Below are 19,195 nucleotides of genomic sequence, written 5' to 3' on the forward strand. Positions count from 1 at the left end.
TACCTGTGAGCACTTGATATTCTTCTAGTTGTTTAGTTCTAACTATATTTGTGTGGAAAGTATTTTGTAATTTGTATTCATAATAGTTCCTGGTTTTGCCTTGGCAGGTAGACTCTCAAATAGTATATATTATCTACAGTAATTTTAAAAGGAATTTCTCTTTCTATCTCTTGCTGCTGGACTTTCTTGATAACATATAGAAATGCTTATGGTTTATATGGATTTATTTTGTGTCCTGCAACTTTGCTAAAGTTGTTAATTGTTTCTAGTAGTTTTTTAGTTGATTTTCCAGGATTCTTTAAGTATACCATCATATCCTCTGAAAAGAGGGATAGTTTTATTTTCTCACTACCTACTCTGATTCCTTAAATTTCTTTTTCTTCTCTTATTACTAAAACTAACGTTTATAAGAAATACAATTTGAAATAGTAATGGTGATAGTGAGCAACTTTGTTTCACCTTCCATCTTATTGGAAATGCTTCTAGTTTATTATATATATAAAATGCTTGCTGATGGTTTCAGGTAGATGCTACTTACCATTTTAAGGAAGACTTCATTTATTCCTATGTTCTCTAGTGTTTTTAATAGGAATGAGTGTTGGATATTTTCAAATGCCTTTTCTGCATCTGGTGAAATAATCATATGATTTGTTCCTTTGATTATTGATAGTCAGTTATGCTAATAATTTTCTTAAATATTGAACCAGCCCTGAATTCCTGGTATAAATCCTAATTGTTTGTGGTATATTGTCTTGGTGATAAGTTGCTGTAATTTCTTTGCTAATACTTTATTTAAGATTTTTGCATAAATATCCATTAGGGAAATTGGTCTGTAATTGTCTTTCTCTGATTTGACTTACCTGATTTAGGTATCAATACCATGTCTGTGTCATAAAACTCCTTCTTCTTCTATTTTCCCAATTGTTTGGTAGAATTCACTTGTAAATCCATCTAATCCTTGAGATTTTTTCTTATGAAGTTCATTAATAACTTTTTCAATTTATTTTTTCTGAAATGGGCCTATTTAAATAATTTATTTCCTCCTTTGTTAATCTGGACAATCTATATTTTTGTAAGTATTCATCCATTTCACTTAGAGTATCAGATTTATCGGCATGCAGTTGAGCAAAATAGCTCCTAGTTATTGCTTTAATTTCCTCTTCATTGCTAAATTCACCCTTTTTATATTTGACACTGGGAATTCGATTTTCTTCTTTCTTTTTCTAATCAAATTAACTAAAGTTTTATCTGTTTTGTTGGGTTTTTTCTCATAAAACCAACTCTTAGTTTTGTTCATTAGTTCAATAGTTTTCTTTCAATTTTCATTAATCTTATAGTTTCAGAATTTCAGATTTTTAATTTGTTCTTTTTCTAGATTTTTTTTAGTTGCAATGCCCAATTCATTGATCTTCCCTTTCTCTATTTTATTCAAGTAAGCATCTAGAGAGATAAAATTTTCCCTAAGAACTGCTCTGGCTACATCCCATAAATTTGTCTCATTATTGTCATTCTCTTGAATGACAATGAAATTATTGGTTGTTTCTATGGTTTATTGTTTTACCCACTCATTCTTTAGGATTAGATTATTTAATTTCCAATAATTTTTGGTCTATTTTTCTCTGTTTTCTAATATTTAATCTATTTCTAAATTTTGGTCTATTTTCCCTTTATTACATGTAATTTTTATTGCATCATGATCTGAAAAGGATATATTTACTATTTCTTCCTCTCTGCATTTGATTTTGAGGTTTTTATGCCCTAAAACATGGTCAGTACTACCAAGTAAAAAAAATATTCCTTTCTGTCTCCATTTGATTTTTTCCCAAAAGTCTATCATACTCAACTTTTCTAACATTCTATTTACCTCCTTAATTCTTTTCTTGTTTATTTCATGGTTCATTTTATCTGGTTCTGATAGAGTTAGGTTGAGATGCCCCATTAGGACAGTTTTGCTATTTCTTTTTACAACTCTCTTAATTTCTTCTCTAGGAATTTGGATGCTATACCACTTGGTACTTACATGTTTAGTATTGATATTTCTTCATTATTTGTGGTACCCCTTACCAAAATATAGTTACATTTGTTTCCTTTTTTTTTTTTTGTTCTTTGTATCTGTAATATCTAGCACAGTATCTTGTATTTTAGTAGCTGTTTAATAAATATATGTGTAAATTAAGAATTAAGAAAAGAAATGGCCCAACCTTTACTATAAATGCTTATATACAGATCTCTTTTCCAGGCCACACTTTAATTTTTATGATGCTTTTCTGTGTAAGTGTCTTCTCCCTAATTTGACATTAAATTGCAGAAGGTAGGGATTAGGTTAAATATAAAAACTTGTGATGGGGAAAATTATGAAGACTTGGAAATGATTTACTAGAAGAGTCATAGACTCCTGATTTCCTAGAGATTGTTTAAAATTTATATAAACAAATTTTATTAATAATATAATAAAATCTAGAATAAAATTGTATTTAGAATTAAATTTTAAATTAAAATAAGTAAAATTTGAATTTTAAATTTAGAATTTCAGAAAACAGAACCAGAAAAGTAATATGTAACAACAATTAAAGTAACACTTAGGGCAACCAGGTGGTATAATGGATAGAATGCTGAGCCTGGATTCAGGAAGAACTGAGTTCATTTGTGGCCCCAGATATTAGTTTTGTGGCCCTGAGCAAACTCTGAAGTTTCCTCATCTGTAAAATGAGCTGGAGAAGGAAATAGCAAGTCTTCCAGTATCTTTGCCAAGAAAACCCCATATATGGTCACAAAGAGTTGGCTGTGCCTGAAAAAGAAGAAATAATAACACAAAGATAATAGAAATCAAGTCAAATGCAATGTATAGTATTGGTTCTTGATTGATTTTGGAAAATAATACTTTCAGTGCATCATGGATATAGGATATTGTGTCCTTGCAGCTGGCACATCGGAAAGTGTTCAGGCAAGAAGCCTCATCTTCCTGAGTTCAAATGTGACCTCAGACATTTACTAGCTATATCACCCTGGGCAAGTCCCTTAACCTTGTTTACCTTGGTTCCTCATCTGTAAAATGAACTGGAGGAAAACATGGCAAACTACTCCAGTATATTTGCCAAGAAGACTCAAAAAGGGTCATAAAGAGACACCACTAAAAAAAAAAAAAAAAAAAAAAACAAGAAAAAGTGGGGCAAGGATCACTGGGAAGTGATATAAGACAAAATATTTATTTTTTATTTTTGAATGTTTAGGAAGACCTACACCTTATATTTGTAATATCTAGCACAGTATCTTGTATTTTAGTAGGTGATTAATAAATAGATATGTAAATTAAGAATTTAAGAAAACTGATGAATAAATGGATAAAAAAAAGTGGGTAAAGAATAGACTACATCGCCCCAAAAGTCCTTTCCAATCCATTCATTTTATCTTCTCTGACTGGTAGAGATGGAGCAACCTTGAATCCACCAAGAGCATTTATTGGTGCTCTTAGACACCCTTGAGTCAGATCTGAAGTGTTCTCTACATGTTGGTACTTTTCTGTCTTTCAAGATGATGAAGTTGACCCCTGATACCAAGGATTTCCTCTCTCTTGGGAAAGCAGCTCGAGATGGCCCTAAATGGCTCCAAATGCCGCTGTAGACCTGTGTAGTTGCCAAGTCTAGCTAGGAGGGAATTTTTATGCTTGTATAAGCCCCTGAAATAAGGGTTAGTAATGGAAACACTGACGTGCCCTCAACTCCAGGGCCCAGAGCTGCTGGTCTGGGGCCCTGGTCTGGGCTGCCTTCAGGCTAGCTAGAAGTGCTCCTAGGCCCTGTCCTTATTGCCCTTTCATGGGAGGACCCAGCAGTGGGTAGGAGGACAGAGCCTTTGAGAGCTAGGTGGGGTCTGGGGCCCAAGGCCTGGGCAGTCTCATTCCTGTTCAGGATTCTGAAATCAGTCTGCTTAGGAAGCTCCCCCTGCGCCATATTGGATTAACACAGCTCTTTGCCCCCAGAGGCCTGGAAGGAAAATGGACCTTCTGAGCTGGTCGTTCTTGCTCAGGCTCTCCTGCCAGGCAGGCCTTGGCAGGCCCAGGGTTGAATGACTCTCTGCTGAATAAACTGATTATGCTAGGCTTTGAGGGGAGCTTCCCAGGGTGCGACAGCTGGGCTTTATTGGACAACTTACCCATTTTGGGGGGTCACCAGACTCACTGCCACTTACCCCTCCTCCCCCTAAAACTTTTCCTATAGTGCCGTAGGGATGTCGGGGCGTTTGCTTGTTTTTGAGGCATTTGGGGTTAAGTGATTTGCTCAGGATCACACAGTAATAAGTGTCACGTGTCTGAGACCAGACACTTGAAGAAGACTCAGGTCTTCATCATTCCAGGCCGGTGCTCTGACTGAGCCACCTAGATACCCTGCAGTACCTGGTTTTGACTACATCCAGGAGGTATTTAACTTACAAGGCAGGCTAGGAACCTACCTAAATGCTTACTTTTTCTTAGGAGAATTTTCAGGAGCCTAACCCTAAATTTTCAGGAGACTTTAGACATTCTAAGAGGACAGCACCAATAAATACCCTTATCAAGTTTGCTCCATCTCTGCCAGTTATTAAGATAGAATGAATGGATTGGAAAGGATTTTTAGGGGTGTTGCAGTCTATTCTTTACCCACCCACCAGCTACTTTTTTCTTGAACATTGAGTGAAGCCATGAGAAGCTTACCTGTCATTTCTGTTCCCTGCAGATGGCTGGAGATGCTCATCGTCTACCCTAGGACCAATAAACAGAACCAGAAGAAAAAACGGAAGGTAGAGCCTCCAACTCCTCAGGTGAGTAGCTGGGCAGCGCTTGGATATGGGCATGGATACTGAGATCTTCATCCTTTTTGTGTATGAATTCCTGTTGGCAATCTGAGAAAGCCTATGTAACCCTTAATGAGAGGAGTTATTTAAAAAAAAATTATTAAATTAAAGGTGGGGTAGCTAGGTGGCACAGTGGATAGAGCACCAACCCTGAAATCGGGGGACCTGAGTTAAAAAGTGGTCTCAGATACTTAACACTTCCTAGCTGTGTGACCCTGGGCAAGTCACTTAACCCTAATTGCCTCAGCAAAAAAAAAAAAAAAAAAAAGCTTTTTATTTTCAAAACACATAGATAATTTTCAATCTTTGCTCTTGTAAAGCCTTGTGTTCCAAAATTTTTCCCTCCCTGCCCTTCACCCCTTTCCCTGGACAGCAAGTAATCCAATATATGTTAAATATGTGCAATTCTTCTATACATATTTCCACAATTAAAAGATAAAGGGTTTTCATGGTTGTTGCCACCCAAGCTTGTGGACCTCTTGATGCCTACCCTGGAACCCTGCTTAAGAATCTGACCTAAATGTTTACTTTTTCTTAGGAGAGCTCTGGGGAGCCATAAGAGGCTTTAGATACTCCAGTACTTAGAGGAGCCTGAGAAGTAGTGCTAATTGGGGCTTTTAGTTAATGGAGGACAGCGTAGCAGGAGGGGAGGGAAGCTCCCTGATGCCTTTTAGCTTTTCCTGTTTGTTTCCATCAAACACTGAGAGGCCCATTAGGTGGTCTGACTTTCCCACAAGAGGAGTTGGTGGGATGGGGCTGTCATTCAGGGAACACTAGATGCAGCCTTCTTCCTGCTCTACACCCTTTGCTGTCCATTTTCACTTAGGCCATGGTGCCGTAGGACAGGTGGGGAAGGTGATGATGGCGTGGATTTTCTTGGGGTCGGGAAGCAAACAGAAGAATAATTTTGTAGTGAGGAAATAGTTGAAATGTTCGCTTTATGGCTCTCCAAATGAAAACTTGGTGCAAACGTGTGTCTGGTTCTGCACCTTTGCCTGGGGCTTGTCCCCAGTGCCTCCTCTCCCCCAGCTGCCTCCGAGAATGGGGTGAGGGCCGGGTTCGGGAGGCTGGGGGCCGGCCTGTTTGAGGAGAGGACAGGCTCCTTAAAAGCAGCTCCCGCCAGAATTTGGCCGGCCTCCACTGTGCTTGCTCAAGATGAGACGGGAGATAACTGGATGGGACTGGGGGAGGGCTGGGAGAGCTTCCTAGAGCTCCGGCCCGCAGGGGACTAAGCGCGGTGCCCTCTGGGGACCTGACCCAACTCTGTGCTCTCTGACTATAAATGGTAAAAGCTGGCTGTGACTCACCCGCTCCTCCCCTCCCTCCTCCTGGGGGCTCCCACGTGGCCTGAGCGGGTGGGGGCGGGGTGGGAATCCCACCAGCTCCCAGTGCTGCTCAGTGGCTGCAGTTGTGGAGTTCTGGGGAACAAACCAGGCTTTGCATCTGCTTCCTCATCTGTGAAATGGGGATAATGATACCGTCTGTCTCACAGGGTTGTTGTAGGGTCAAATAAATGATGTCAGGGGCTCTTGCAAAGCTTAAGTGCTACAGAAATGCTATCCCTTATTATTAGGCTTAGTCTTCAAGATGTAGAATCTGGAAGCAGAATGGGGCACCTGGAATGGGTGTTCTCTCCATCTCTCTTTCTTCCCTCATCTCTTTCTCTTCTCTGTCTTTGTCTCCCTCCCATCTCCTCCTCTTCTCTCATCTTTCTCTCTTTCTCTCTCTCTCTCTCTCTCTCTCTCTCTCTCTCTCTCTCTCTGTCTCTGTCTCTGTCTCTGTCTCTGTCTCTGTCTCTCTCATCTCTCTCTCTCTCACACACACATACACACCCAAACCATTCTCTACCCCCCCCCCCCACCTCGCATATTTTCTGTATCTTCCCATTGTCCCAGTAGGTCCCCAGAAGAGAATTTCTACTTTTCTCTCCCTCCGACCATTCTCCCTCCCCTTGCTCAGCCTTTCCTTCAGCAGAAGCATAGAAGCAGGAGATCTGAGCTGCCTCTAGCCCCTTCCTCTCATGCTCTCTGATATGTCTTTTCCTTTCCCTTCTTTTCCCCATTTCATGTCTTGGTTGTCAGTTAGTTGTGTATGTGCACACACACATACTCACACTGTCTGCATGTGCCTGGTACTTTACAGTAATTACATTTTACAATTAATATCTGATTTGATCCTCACAACAACCCTGGGAAGTAGGTAGCTATTCTGATCCCCGTTTTACAGATGGGGAAACTCCCAGACACTTGGGTTCACTACCCAGGAGCCTGCCTCTTTACCTGCTTCAGAGATCAAATTTCCATATTTCACCTGGAGGGCGGAGTGACCACAACTTTATTCTTTCATGTATCTGTCCTACAGGCTTTTTGCCTTCTCTAGACTTGAATTAGCCTCTGTGGCTCTTACCAGAATGTGTGGGCTTCTCTCTCTCTGGATTTGTCTCCAGATACATCCTCCACCTCCCACCCTGTGTTCTGTTTGTGCAACATCTGTAAACAATCTAAGGGGGAAAGGAAGTGAAGCTTTAGAGAATGGAGAAGAGAGATGCTTGCTGCCGAAGGAGGGATTGTGTGAGATTGGAGAAGGACAAATCCCATTCCTCTGGGGACAGCCTGATCCCCCTGTGTCAGATGCCCATAAAAGAGCCCCAACACTGTGCTGTTCAGCTGTCGTTGCTTTAAGGAAGGGGGCGGGGGAGATGATTCTGTGTGCAGGTGTCTTAAAGGTGACTCTGTAATGGAGAACTGGGGAGGGGGATTCAGGGTGTTCCAGAAGAGGAGCCATGCCAGAGAGTAAAGGTATTTGAGATTTTGTTATCCTGTTAGATGGACGGGGTCTTTGGACAGTGACAGGCTGGTTTGGCACCTTTCCTAGTTGACTAAAAATGGGGCTCCACGGAACTGGGGCTGGGGAGCAAAAGTTAAGCCCATACCCACTCCCCCTTCACCCCCCACCGTGTGCCTCCCCACCCCCGCCATCAAAGCTGCCGAGTTTTGAGAGGAAAAAACCCAGGCAGAATAACATAGTTTAGGGTTATATTGCATTACTATAGCAACAGCTTGGAAATGGTACAGGAGCCGAGCTCCTGAGCTCCAAATAAGGTAACTCCATGTAGAAAAGACAGATTCAGCCCAGACCAGGGAATGTCCTCCTTCTCCCTGCTTCTTTCTCTACTCTTGCCCAAGAATGGCCTGATTTGACCTTCAAAGTTTGTTGGAGGGGTGGGGCTGACCCAGGGGAACAGTCTAACCCAGTTTACCAAACCCAGTGGCTCCTAGATACGGTTCCCTTTATTTTTTTTAAGTGATTTCTGGGGGTCACAGCACGTCCCTCCCAATCATGTTGATGGAACCAGTGTCACTAAAATTTTGCAGGTGCTTGGGTTTATGGGCTTCCAATCCTAACTGGGAGACTTATCTCATCTTTTAAAAATTCCCATCCTCCCCCTGCATCCTAGGGACTGGGCCGTGATGAGAGGAGCCGGGCAGGACCACCAGCCGGCTTTCCCTCCCCATCCCCTCTGATTCTGGAGGCACCCATCATACTGAACACACAAGTCCATAGCAGTGTTAAGCCTAGTGGGGAACTGGAACCTGGGGGGGGGGCGGGCAGAGCTCAGCAGCCGTACTCCGTTAGTCAAGCACCAGAGAAGGGCGTAGGGGGCGGCTGGGGCTCCCCAAAATGCCAGCCAGGCTCTGTCTCTCTCCAGATTCTTGGGGATCCTTGCAGAACTCATGACCTCGGCCGGGTGTGTCCAAAATGGACTCAGATCACCAAGTCTTCTGTTGAGCTGCAGGGAGGCTGGGGAAAAGGGGAAGGATTCTGCTCTCAAGGAGTTACTCACAGCAGAATTTAAGTAACAAGCATTAAATATTAATATGTAATGCAACACTTCAGTGCGAGTGTTTGCCAGTGAGTGATAGAGATACTGGATACTGTAGGAATTGGAAGATCAGAGAAGGAAATGGCCGTGGGCTGGGGATAGTCAGAGAAAACTTCTGGCAGTGGCACGGAGAAGGCACAGGGATGGGTTTGGGCAGTGGGGCAGTGCCATGGGGAAAGTGGTTTCCAGAGTGAGCTGTGGTGCTGAGCTGGGAGATGTCTGGGGATTAGAAACCCAGCCTTCAAATGCACTTAGTGGTAGCAAGAAACACTCAAAATCTTGGAAGGTTGCACTTCTTCCATCTGTACATGGCTGAGCTGGGAAGGAAGCTCTTCTGTGGCTAAAGTTTCAGAGCTTTTTTCACTATTTGGGCTTGTTGACTGACTGATTTAAAATGATTACAGACTAAGAATGAAATCCAGCATGTGAATTCTGTGCTACTGAGGGTACCTCACTTTTCTGTTTGGCACATAACCCCCACACACTTATCCGAAGGATTTTTGCAGTTGGCCCAGATCTTCCCATGAGATGGAAAGAACTCTGGAGGCAGATCCTGGCTCTGCTAGTTAATTAGCTAGCTATGTGACCATGGTCAAATGTACCTTTCCTATACATTCTGGAGATTTTTCCATTTTTCCTTCATTCTTTTTTAAAAAATATTATTATTATTATTATTATTATTATAACTTTTTATTTATAAAACCTATGCATGGGTAATTTTTCAACATTGACCCTTGTAAAACCTTCTGTTCCAACTTTTCCTCTTCCTTTCCTTTCTCCCACCTCTCCCCAGATAGCAGGCAGTCCCATACATGTTAAATATGTTAAAATATATGTTACATACAATATATGTATACATATCCATACAGTTATCTTGCTGCACAAGAAAAATCAGATATAGAAAGAAGGTAAAAATTACCTAAAGAAGGAAAACAAAAATGCAAGCAGACAATAACAGGAGGAGTAGAAATGCTATCTTGTGGTGTTTTTCCTTCATTCTTTTGAAAGATAGAAATCCTTCCTTTTACACATTATCCTAACCTGGTAAAGTGGCTGCCATGCTTTTGAAAGGCCACTCTGTGCTGCATGGGAAAATTCACTTTAATTACCCGTGATTTGTAGCTACAAGAACTGGCGTGAGTTACCTAACTATGTCCTTGAGGCAGGAGGCATTTGGTAGAGGACAGATAGAAAAAATACAAGGGTGCTATTAAGTGGGACTTTACTTGTGTGCTCTAATGAATGAATATCATGTTTACCCTGCACAGTTGTGTGTCCATGGATCTACACTGTGCCCCTTTGGGGTGCTATTCTCTAGAACTTTTTTTTTTTTTTTGACTGTACCCAAAGCTCAATAACCTATTCAGGGAAATTTTGAGTGAATTAATTACATCTGTCTTTTGGTTTGACACAGATAATACCAATGTTCATGCCAGCTTTGAATGAAGGACAAAATGCTATTTCCCCATATATATCCCCTATTTCGTATCTGACTGGTACTATAGAAGGGAATGGCCAGTGGTTCAGTGTCCCAAAGAGTGTTATTCCTAGAATTTCTGTTTCTTTTGCCAATTCAGGAAATGTTTAGTCGCAAAACAGAAATCTAGCCCTCATAGCCTTGTGTTTACAGAAGTGGAAAAACTGATTTTTAATTGATAACATTTATTTTTCTGTCCTGTTATTTCCTGATATATCCTTTCTCCTCTCCCCTTTCTAACAACCCTTCCCTTGTTAGAAGAATTAAAGGGGATGAAAAACTCCCACCACATTTCAGCAAAACCAACAAACACATTGACCTGTCTGACCATATATGCAGAATTCCATACTTCCTATCTCTGTAATGCAGGCTTTTTACCTTGTTTGTATCCTGGTACCTGTTTGGCAGACCTATGAGGCCTGTGAACCCCTTTTTGGAGTGACATTCGTTTGGTTTTAAATTCCTAATTGAAGGAAATGCTATAATTTAAAGGTTGGTGAAAATGAAAATGTAATTTTTTTTTTCTATCCAGAACCCCACAAATCTCTCCAGTTAAGAAAAATATTTTTCCTCAGCTCTTTTGAGTGACCAAACTCAGTTGTTATAATTTCACAGCATTCATTTTTGACTGTTCTGCTACTGCTTTTCTTTCCATTATCATTTTTAATGTCATTATGTCTATTGTTTTCCTGGTTCTGCTTACTACATTTGAGCAGAAGTCAGCTGAGTAGGGTATTAACAACTTGTCCTTCCTTCCTTAGGGACTCAGTGCTGTCTTTATACCAGTCATCATTATTTTTTCTTCTCTCTGATGAAATATACTTGGCTTGGGTGGCAAATAGCTATTTCCAAGATTGGGGAAAGCTGGGCTTGTTCAAAAGCTGTTCCAGGACCTGCTCTCCTTGTGGTTTTGTGTACTTGGTGAACTGTGTTCTTGATAAACAGTGTGGTCAGCATGTAGTTTGGGTAAGTGTTAGCATGGACCTCTGCCCCGTCCTTCCATCCTTTGGAACTTGGGGACTCACAATATATGTTCCAGAAAAAAAGATCTTTTCCCTCTTCCAGCCAGGATTCTTTGTATTAATTCTTAACCCCACAAGTCAATGCTGTAAACCACCTATGAAAGGTGAATTTATAGAAATTTGGTCTAGGTAAAGAAGCAGAGTGAAGAATATATATCTTATGATCGAAAAGCATTGGATGGTACTTTTACATGAAAAGAAAAGGCATCTGGGAGATTGGAATTCTGATTCGTGATATATGAATTATATAGATCTCTTTGGGGTAGATTTTTATTATCTGCAGAATCTGAAGAAACATAGCTATATAATTGTTTGAAGCATCTTACAAAACAAAATATATTTTTTAAATGTATTTTTATTTACCTTTTATTTACATCTACTGACCTCTAATTATTCTCTCCTGTTCATATTCACTTAGGTGTATGTAGGAATATGTGTGTGTCTATTAAAAAAATAGAATTAAGTAATTTTTTTTTTCCTGAGGCAATTGGGGTTAAGTGACTTGCCCAGGGTCACAAAGCCAGGAAGTGTTAAGTATGTGAGATTAGATTTGAACTCAGGTCCTCCTGACCCCAGGGCTGGTGCTCTATCCACAGAGCCACCTAGCTGCCCCCGTAATTAGGGTTTTCTTGGCAAGTTACTACTGGTTTGCCGTTTCCTTCTCTAGCTCATTTAACAGATGAGAAAACTGAGGCAAATAGGATTAAATGACATACCTAAGGTCACAAGTTAGTGTCTGAGGCCAGATTTTAACTTGGGAAGATGAACTTTTTCCTTTTTTCTGGTCCTGCACTTTGTCCACTGCACCACCTAGCTGTATTGATCCAAGTTAAAAAAAAAATTCAGTACAACATTTAACTTTAAAAGTATCAGGATATAAAATAAATCTCTAGCAATCATTAGCATTTCTGTATATTACCAACAAAATCTAGCAGGAAAATATAGAAAAAGAAATTCCAATACCCTTTGACCCAGTAGTGTCATTATTGCAGAATCTGAAGAAACATAGCTATATAATTGTTTGAAGCATATTACAAAACAAAATAGAATTAAGTAATTTTTTTTTTTTTTTACTTTGTAAAGGAGGGAGAGGGACCCACATGAGCAAAAATATTTGTGGCAGCCCTGTGTGTAGTGGCAAGAAACTGGAAACTGAGTGGATACCCATCAGTTGGGGAATGGCTGAATAAATTGTGGTATATGAATGTTATGGAATATTATTTTTGTATAGGAAATGATGAACAATCCAGAAAAAAAGAACTAAGGAGAATGAATGTAAAATACCACATGCTTATGTTCACTTGGTTTTTTTCTTTTTTTAACTCTCTCCCATGGTTTCTCCCTTTTGTTCTGATTTTTTTTTCTCCCAAAATGATTCATAAAACAATGAGTATTAAAAATAATTAAACTTACTACAATTTTTAAAAAAAAGAAAGAAAAGAAACAAAAAGAAACAAAAGAAACAAAAAGAAATTCCATTCAACATAACTAGAGTATGTATAAAATATTTGGGAGTCCACTTACCAAGTCATACAAATAGTTTTAAATAATAGAAAATATATTTAATTCCTGGTTGGGCCATAAATGAACAATAATACGTAGTTAATTGACACAGATTTATTGCCATATAAATCAGATTCCAAAGAATTACTTTAAGCAACAAAGCAAAATTGTAGCAAATTCATCTGAAAAAAAGAAAAGTTCAAGCATCTCAAGGGAAATAATATAGTAGGTCTCATGCAGTCCTACAAAGCAATAATTATCAACTACATTTGGTAATAGTTAAAAAATAGAAAAGTTCATCAGTAGATGCATAAGACACAGTGACATAGAGTTAAGTTAACCCACGGAGAGTAGCTCCTGAGTACAAGATCCTCAGTTAACAAAAACTACTGAGGAAATTGGAAAGCAGGATGGTGGAAATGAGTTTTATAACTTGTACTTTATAACAAATTGGATACATATCCAATTGGATATGTAACCTTGATACTAAAGGTAGATAAACTAATAGCAAATAAGTTTAGAGAAAGAGATTAATTTTCATATCTATGAATAAAGGAGGAAAATATGTTGACATTTTTTCCCTCCTTGATGAACTTTGTTACTGTTTTGTCTTAGACTATAAACAATAGAACTTTGGTGGTTAGGTATAAAAGGCCACTAGGTGGTGCAGTGGACACGAGCTATGAGACTCTGGGCAAGTCACTTAACCCTGTTTGCCTCAGTTTCCTTATCTGTAAAATGAGCTGGAAAAGGAAATGGCAAACAACTCTAGCATCTTTACCAAGAAAACCCTACATGGGATTGTAGAGAGTCAAAAAAGACTCTTTAGGTGTGGTTCAGAATCTGTAAATTGAGAATTGTCACTCTTATTATATTGGGTGAACTATCTATAAAAAGGAATATCTATCCCGATTTTAAGTCCTTTAGTTCAGTAATGAGTAACTTGTTTATATTTTCCTATAATTCGTGTGTGTGTGTGTTTTAGTAGAAGGCATCCCAGATATTTTCTATTTCATGCAGTTACTTTGAATAGAATTTTTTTCTATTTCTTCCTCTTATTGGTAACATCAAAAACTGGTAATATTTATAGATTTATTTTATATCTTACAACCTTATTGAAGTTGTTGATTATATGGACTAACTTTGTATTTGAATATCTAGGATCCTAAAACCATAGATCTTCATTCATCTGAGAAAAAAGTGATCATTTTGTTTCTTTTTTTGGCTATACTTATTCCTTTAATTTTTCTTGTCTTATTGCTACAAGTATTATTTGTAGAATTCTATCAAATAATCGTGGTGACAGTTGATATATTTATTCTTGGCCTTACTGATGCACCTGTGATGCGCTCCCATTCACATCTAATGCACAAACAAATATGATTTACATTATTAAGGAACAGTCCATTTATTCTTATAGTTTAATTTTTTTAACAAAGAAGAGATGTATTTTATCAAAGATCTTTTATTCATCTATTAATAAAATCATATGACTTTTGAGTTTAAATTTAAAATTAATTTTATTTATATTTTTTCCAATATTGAGCCATCCTTGTATTCCTGACACAAATCCAGCCAAGACAGATTGTATAAACGTTTATCTGTGTTATTATAGTTTCTTTGCTAATATTTTATTCCAGTATTTTTGCTTTAATATTTGACAAAGCTATACTAATAGCTCCATGTTAAGGTATCAGGACCATGATCACCTCATAGAAGGTATCTGATAGGATCATCCCTTTTCTTATTTTTGCAGTTTAATAGTATTGGTATTTTCTTTGAGGATTTCATAAAATTCACTTTTAGAAACCATCTGATGCTGGAGTTTCTTTCTTTTGGAGTTTTAGTGAGATTTGGTTATTTAAATTCTCTGTTTATTATGCTGTCAATCTGTACTTTACATTTTTCTCCACTTATCAGATTTGTTGGCATATGGTGGGTCAAACATTTATTTATAATGATTTCCTTCATCTTAATAGTTTGTGAAGTCTTCAACAACAACTGGCATTTTTTATCAATAAAAGTTTGCTTTCATTTTTCAATATCTCTTGATTATCAGAATTTTTATCTTGTGTTTTCATAGTTACTTTTCTAGTCGTCTTCCTCAGTTCACTGATCTGTTTCATGTTTAGAGATAAAAATTTTTCTTCTAAGGATTGTTTTGACTACATTCCAAAAGTTTTGGTTTCTTAGCTCATTGTTTTCATTTTCTTCTATGACATTATCTCTTTCTTTTTATGATTTGTTCTTTGATCAGTAAGAACTTGAGGATTATATTATTGTTTCCATTTAAGTTTGAATACTTTATTTTTTTAATATACATTTCTTTATGAATCATGCTGGGAAAAAGAAATCAGAACAAAAAGGAAAAACCATGGAGAGGGGGATATAGATGTGTTGATTTACATTCAATCTCTATAGTTGTTGGTTGTTTTTTGTTTTTTTTTCCTTTTTTTTTTTTCTGCATGCAGATGGCATTTTCTGTCCAAAGTCTATTGGGATTTCTTTGGATCATTGAATCACCGAGAAGAACCAACTCTTTCATAATTGATCATCACACAATTTTGCTGTTACTGTACAATGTATTACTGGTTCAGCTCTTTCAAAATCAGCCCATTTTTTAATTTTTATAGAACAATAATTGAATACCTTTTAAATGATCTTTATCATTATCTTTATTGTGTTTTTGTTAGTAAAGGATGTGCATAAATTTCAGTAAACTTGGATTGGAAAATGCCTTCTACATCCAGAGAGAACTATGGACACCTATTGTGTATCAAAGCATAGTGTTTTCACCTTTTTGTTTATTTGTTTGCTTGTTTTTTTCTTTCTTGTGGTTTTTTTTTCCTTTTTGGTCTGATTTTTCTTGCAGAACATGACAGATATGGAAATATATTTACAAGAATTATAAATTTTTTAACTATATCAGATTGCTTGCCTTCTTTGGGAGGGAGGAGGTGAGTGTATAGGAAGGGAGAAAAAATTGGAACACTAAATCTAGAAAAATGAATGTTGAAAATCAACTTTACATATATTTGGAAAAATTAAATACTATTTTAAAAAAAGAATTGCATAATGTATATTTTTCAGCATTTGTTGATGAGATTTTCATTCTCTGACATAAGGGTGGTTTCTAAAAAATTCTCTTCATGTCTCTTATTTGTTTCCTGTGTACTTTTTGTTAGGGTTTTGTAGGATTAGAGTGGTTTTTGCTGTTTGTCTATATTGTGCATATGCAGGTGTCCCAAAAGTCTTTGGGCCATTTACAGCTTAATACATGGGAATGCCTTTAAGCATAACATTGCTTTCCTGATTATTGCTTTTATTCACATTTATTTTATACTATTATTTTGCCTAATAGCATGATTATTACCTGCTTTTTGAAATTCCCATATGACAAAATAAAATTTTCTATAGCTCCTCTTCACTGATTTTTTTTGCAAGTATATTTCTTGTAAAACATTTGGTTGGATTTTGCCTTTTAAAAAGGCAACTTACTGACTTCCTCTGCTTTATGTATATGATCCTCTCATTCATATTTATTATTTGACTTTTAATTTAATATTTTCCTCCATTACATCTTATTATACTTTTGTTCTTTGCTTTCCCTTCTTTACAAAGACTGTGATAAAAGCTAGTAATTTAGAAGTGATTATTTCCTATTTCCTTATCTCACCTTTCTCTTAGTCCAGACCTTGATTCATAATTTTAAAAACTTTACTTTTTAAATCTTTCTATGATCCATCTTCTGTAGTTGAAAATTTGTTATGCTTTTTGACTATTCTCTTACCAGCTAAACCTTTTTCATAGTCCCTACCTGCTTCCTTGTTGAATTGAATATGTTTCTACTCCAAATTGTGTGTGCAATCAATCTTCCTTTGTTTAGTCTAGGTAGAGTTTATTGAAATACTTATTGAATTGCCTATTTTTGTCATCCCTTCTTCCATTTTGTATCTTCTTCTGCTTCATCCAAATTAGGAGAAATAATTAGTTCTTCCCACTTTCTCATATCTTCTCTATTGTATTTTTCTTTCCCTTTCTTTTCAATTTTTCTTTTTCAATTTTTCTTTCAATCAAAGCAGAACAAAACCATACATCTAATCCTTTCATTTCTCTGTTCATTCCCTCTCTCATTTTTGAAAACAATAAAAATCTGAAAGACCCCATTCTTCTCCATTTAAATATAAATTCTTCATTTAGCCCATTCAGTTGTTCAAATTTTTTGATTTCTAGGTTACTCTTGCTTTGTTTGCATTTTTGAAAATGAAAATAAATTCATCTCAATTCCACTCTTTTCATCCAGAATTTTTTACTTTTATCTCCAATCTTGGATAGAAGCTTATGATGCTCGCTTATATTTGTTGTGAAAATTTTCTTTTCTTTTGGATTAGTCTCTTGTGTTCCTCTTAACCCATAGAATTTCTTCATTGGTTTTAGTTTCCCTGATTGTAGTTTCTGGCTACATGTTTCTGTGGGAACTGTCTCCAAAGGACTCAGGTGCTGGTGACCTGAGTTCTCACTGGCTTCCACTCCCCTCATTGATCTGTCTCCTGGAGTTGTGCTAGTTTTTGTATCCTCTTGGCTTCACCTTACCAGTAAGGAATAAGTTCTACTGCAGAATTTACAGGTTTCTGGACATCTCTGTGCAATCTTTTTTCTTTTAATTGACGTTTTTTTTTTTTTTTTTTCCCAAAACATATGCAAGGATAATTTTTCACCACTGACCCTTGCAAAACCTTCTGTTCCCATTCTCTCCCACCTCTTACTCTCACTCTCTTCCCTAGATGGCAACTAAAAATATATATAAATCCAAAATCCATATTTATATAGCTATCTTGCTGCACAAGAAAAATCATCTCAAAAAGGAAAAAAAAAAGGATAAAGAAAACAAGATTCAAGCAATCAACGACAAAAGAAGTGAAAATATTATGTTGTGATTCTCTGCTTGCTCCTATTTCTCTGCTTTTTATGACACATTGGATATTAGAGTTAGGATCCAAAAAAGATCCCAATGGGTCTGAACATTGGACTGAATTAAGTAATATGAAAGTCAACAGGAATAAAGTTTGGGTACAAAAAAACCTTTACAAGTAGATGTTGGTCAGTCAAACATTTATTAAGCACCTACTGTGTGCCAGGCACTGTGCTAAGTGCTAAGGGTAATAAAAGGGGCAAAAGTTTCCTCCCTCAAGAAACTTACAGTCTAACAGGGAAGTCAAACAAATGTGTACAAACCAGCTATCTAAAGAATAAATTGGAGATAATTCTAAGAAAGAATGGAAATGGCTTCCTATAGAAGATGACATTTTTTGTGATGGTATGATTTTTAAAAATTGGGGATTTTTAAACCAAATGTTCAGTATATATCAGCAGCGGAAAAGAAACTTAAAGCCATTTAATTTTATCTTAGGCTATATTAGACATAACTTCCAGAAAAAGGAAGGTGATAATACCCCTGTATTCTGTCCCTATTAGAACTCATTTAGGGTCTCGTCACCATGGCCTGGCTTTAAAAGTTTTTAGGACATTAATAAGGTGGATAATGTCCATAAGAGGGCAGCCTTGTTATATAGGATCAATGAAAGGCCCTGGGAATACGTAGCTTGATGAAAAGAAGATTATAATAGTTGTCTTAAGTATTTGAAGGGCTTTCATATGGAGGAGAGGACCTTTTCTCTTTGATCTAGACTGGCGAAGAAGCAGATTTAGCCTCCTTTTCAGGAAAAACTTCCTAACAATTAGCTCTGTCCAAAAATGGTCTCTTTCCCGCCTTGAACGGTCTTCAGGCTAAGGCCAGATGTCCATTTATGGGAAACAGGATAAGGGGGATATCTTTTGGTGGGGCGGATGGGGAGTCCAGATTGGAGTAGATTAAAAGTGTCAGACATACCAGCATCCTGAACCACATGAAAATATAATTGGGGAATATTTAGCAAAAATAAAAGTCTGGTTAAAAAATGATACTATGTTTTAAAACTTAAGTCTGTAAGCCTGCAAAGGTGCTAATGTACGGTTTAGTGGCCCCCCTTTCTATCAGAGTTTGGCTCCCCTGTACTTGATAACTAGTGGTCATATCTGATAGCACACACAACACCTGTAGTCATCTGCCTCCCAAAAAGAGGGAAATGTCTGCATTATCTGTTCACTAAATCAAGTCTATGATTGGTCACTGCATTTCATCCAAGTTCAAGTGCCTTTTTGTGGCATTTTTTTTTTTTCATTTACATTTTTAGAGTCATGTATATTATTCTCTTGGCTCTGCTTTTTTACCTAATCTGTCAGTTGGTTCAGAATGTTCTTCTTGTCATTTTCTGAATTCTTAGCAATCCTCATTTCTGGTTGCACAGTAGTATTCTATTACATTCATTTGGTCATTCTCTAATTGATAAGTATCTATTTTGTTTCTAGTGTTTTTTATTAACAGAAAGATTATCAAATATAAATGTGTGTGTATATGTATACACACACACATACATATATATA

At 37.3% G+C, this 19,195-nt stretch overlaps 1 protein-coding gene across 8 annotated transcripts in view; it reads left to right on the forward strand.

The window, feature by feature from the left end:
• MPRIP (myosin phosphatase Rho interacting protein) overlaps positions 1-19,195 on the forward strand; it is a 218,085-nt gene that overhangs the window by 139,782 nt on the left and 59,108 nt on the right. For all 8 annotated transcript variants that reach the window (XM_051997463.1, XM_051997455.1, XM_051997448.1 and 5 more), the window contains exon 5: positions 4,710-4,794. In XM_051997463.1, the coding sequence (XP_051853423.1) occupies positions 4,710-4,794 (85 nt within the window). The remainder of the gene's footprint in view (positions 1-4,709; positions 4,795-19,195) is intronic.

The sequence above is a fragment of the Antechinus flavipes genome, chromosome 1 (genome assembly GCF_016432865.1).
Source record: "Antechinus flavipes isolate AdamAnt ecotype Samford, QLD, Australia chromosome 1, AdamAnt_v2, whole genome shotgun sequence".
Classification (NCBI taxonomy): Eukaryota; Metazoa; Chordata; class Mammalia; order Dasyuromorphia; family Dasyuridae; genus Antechinus; species Antechinus flavipes.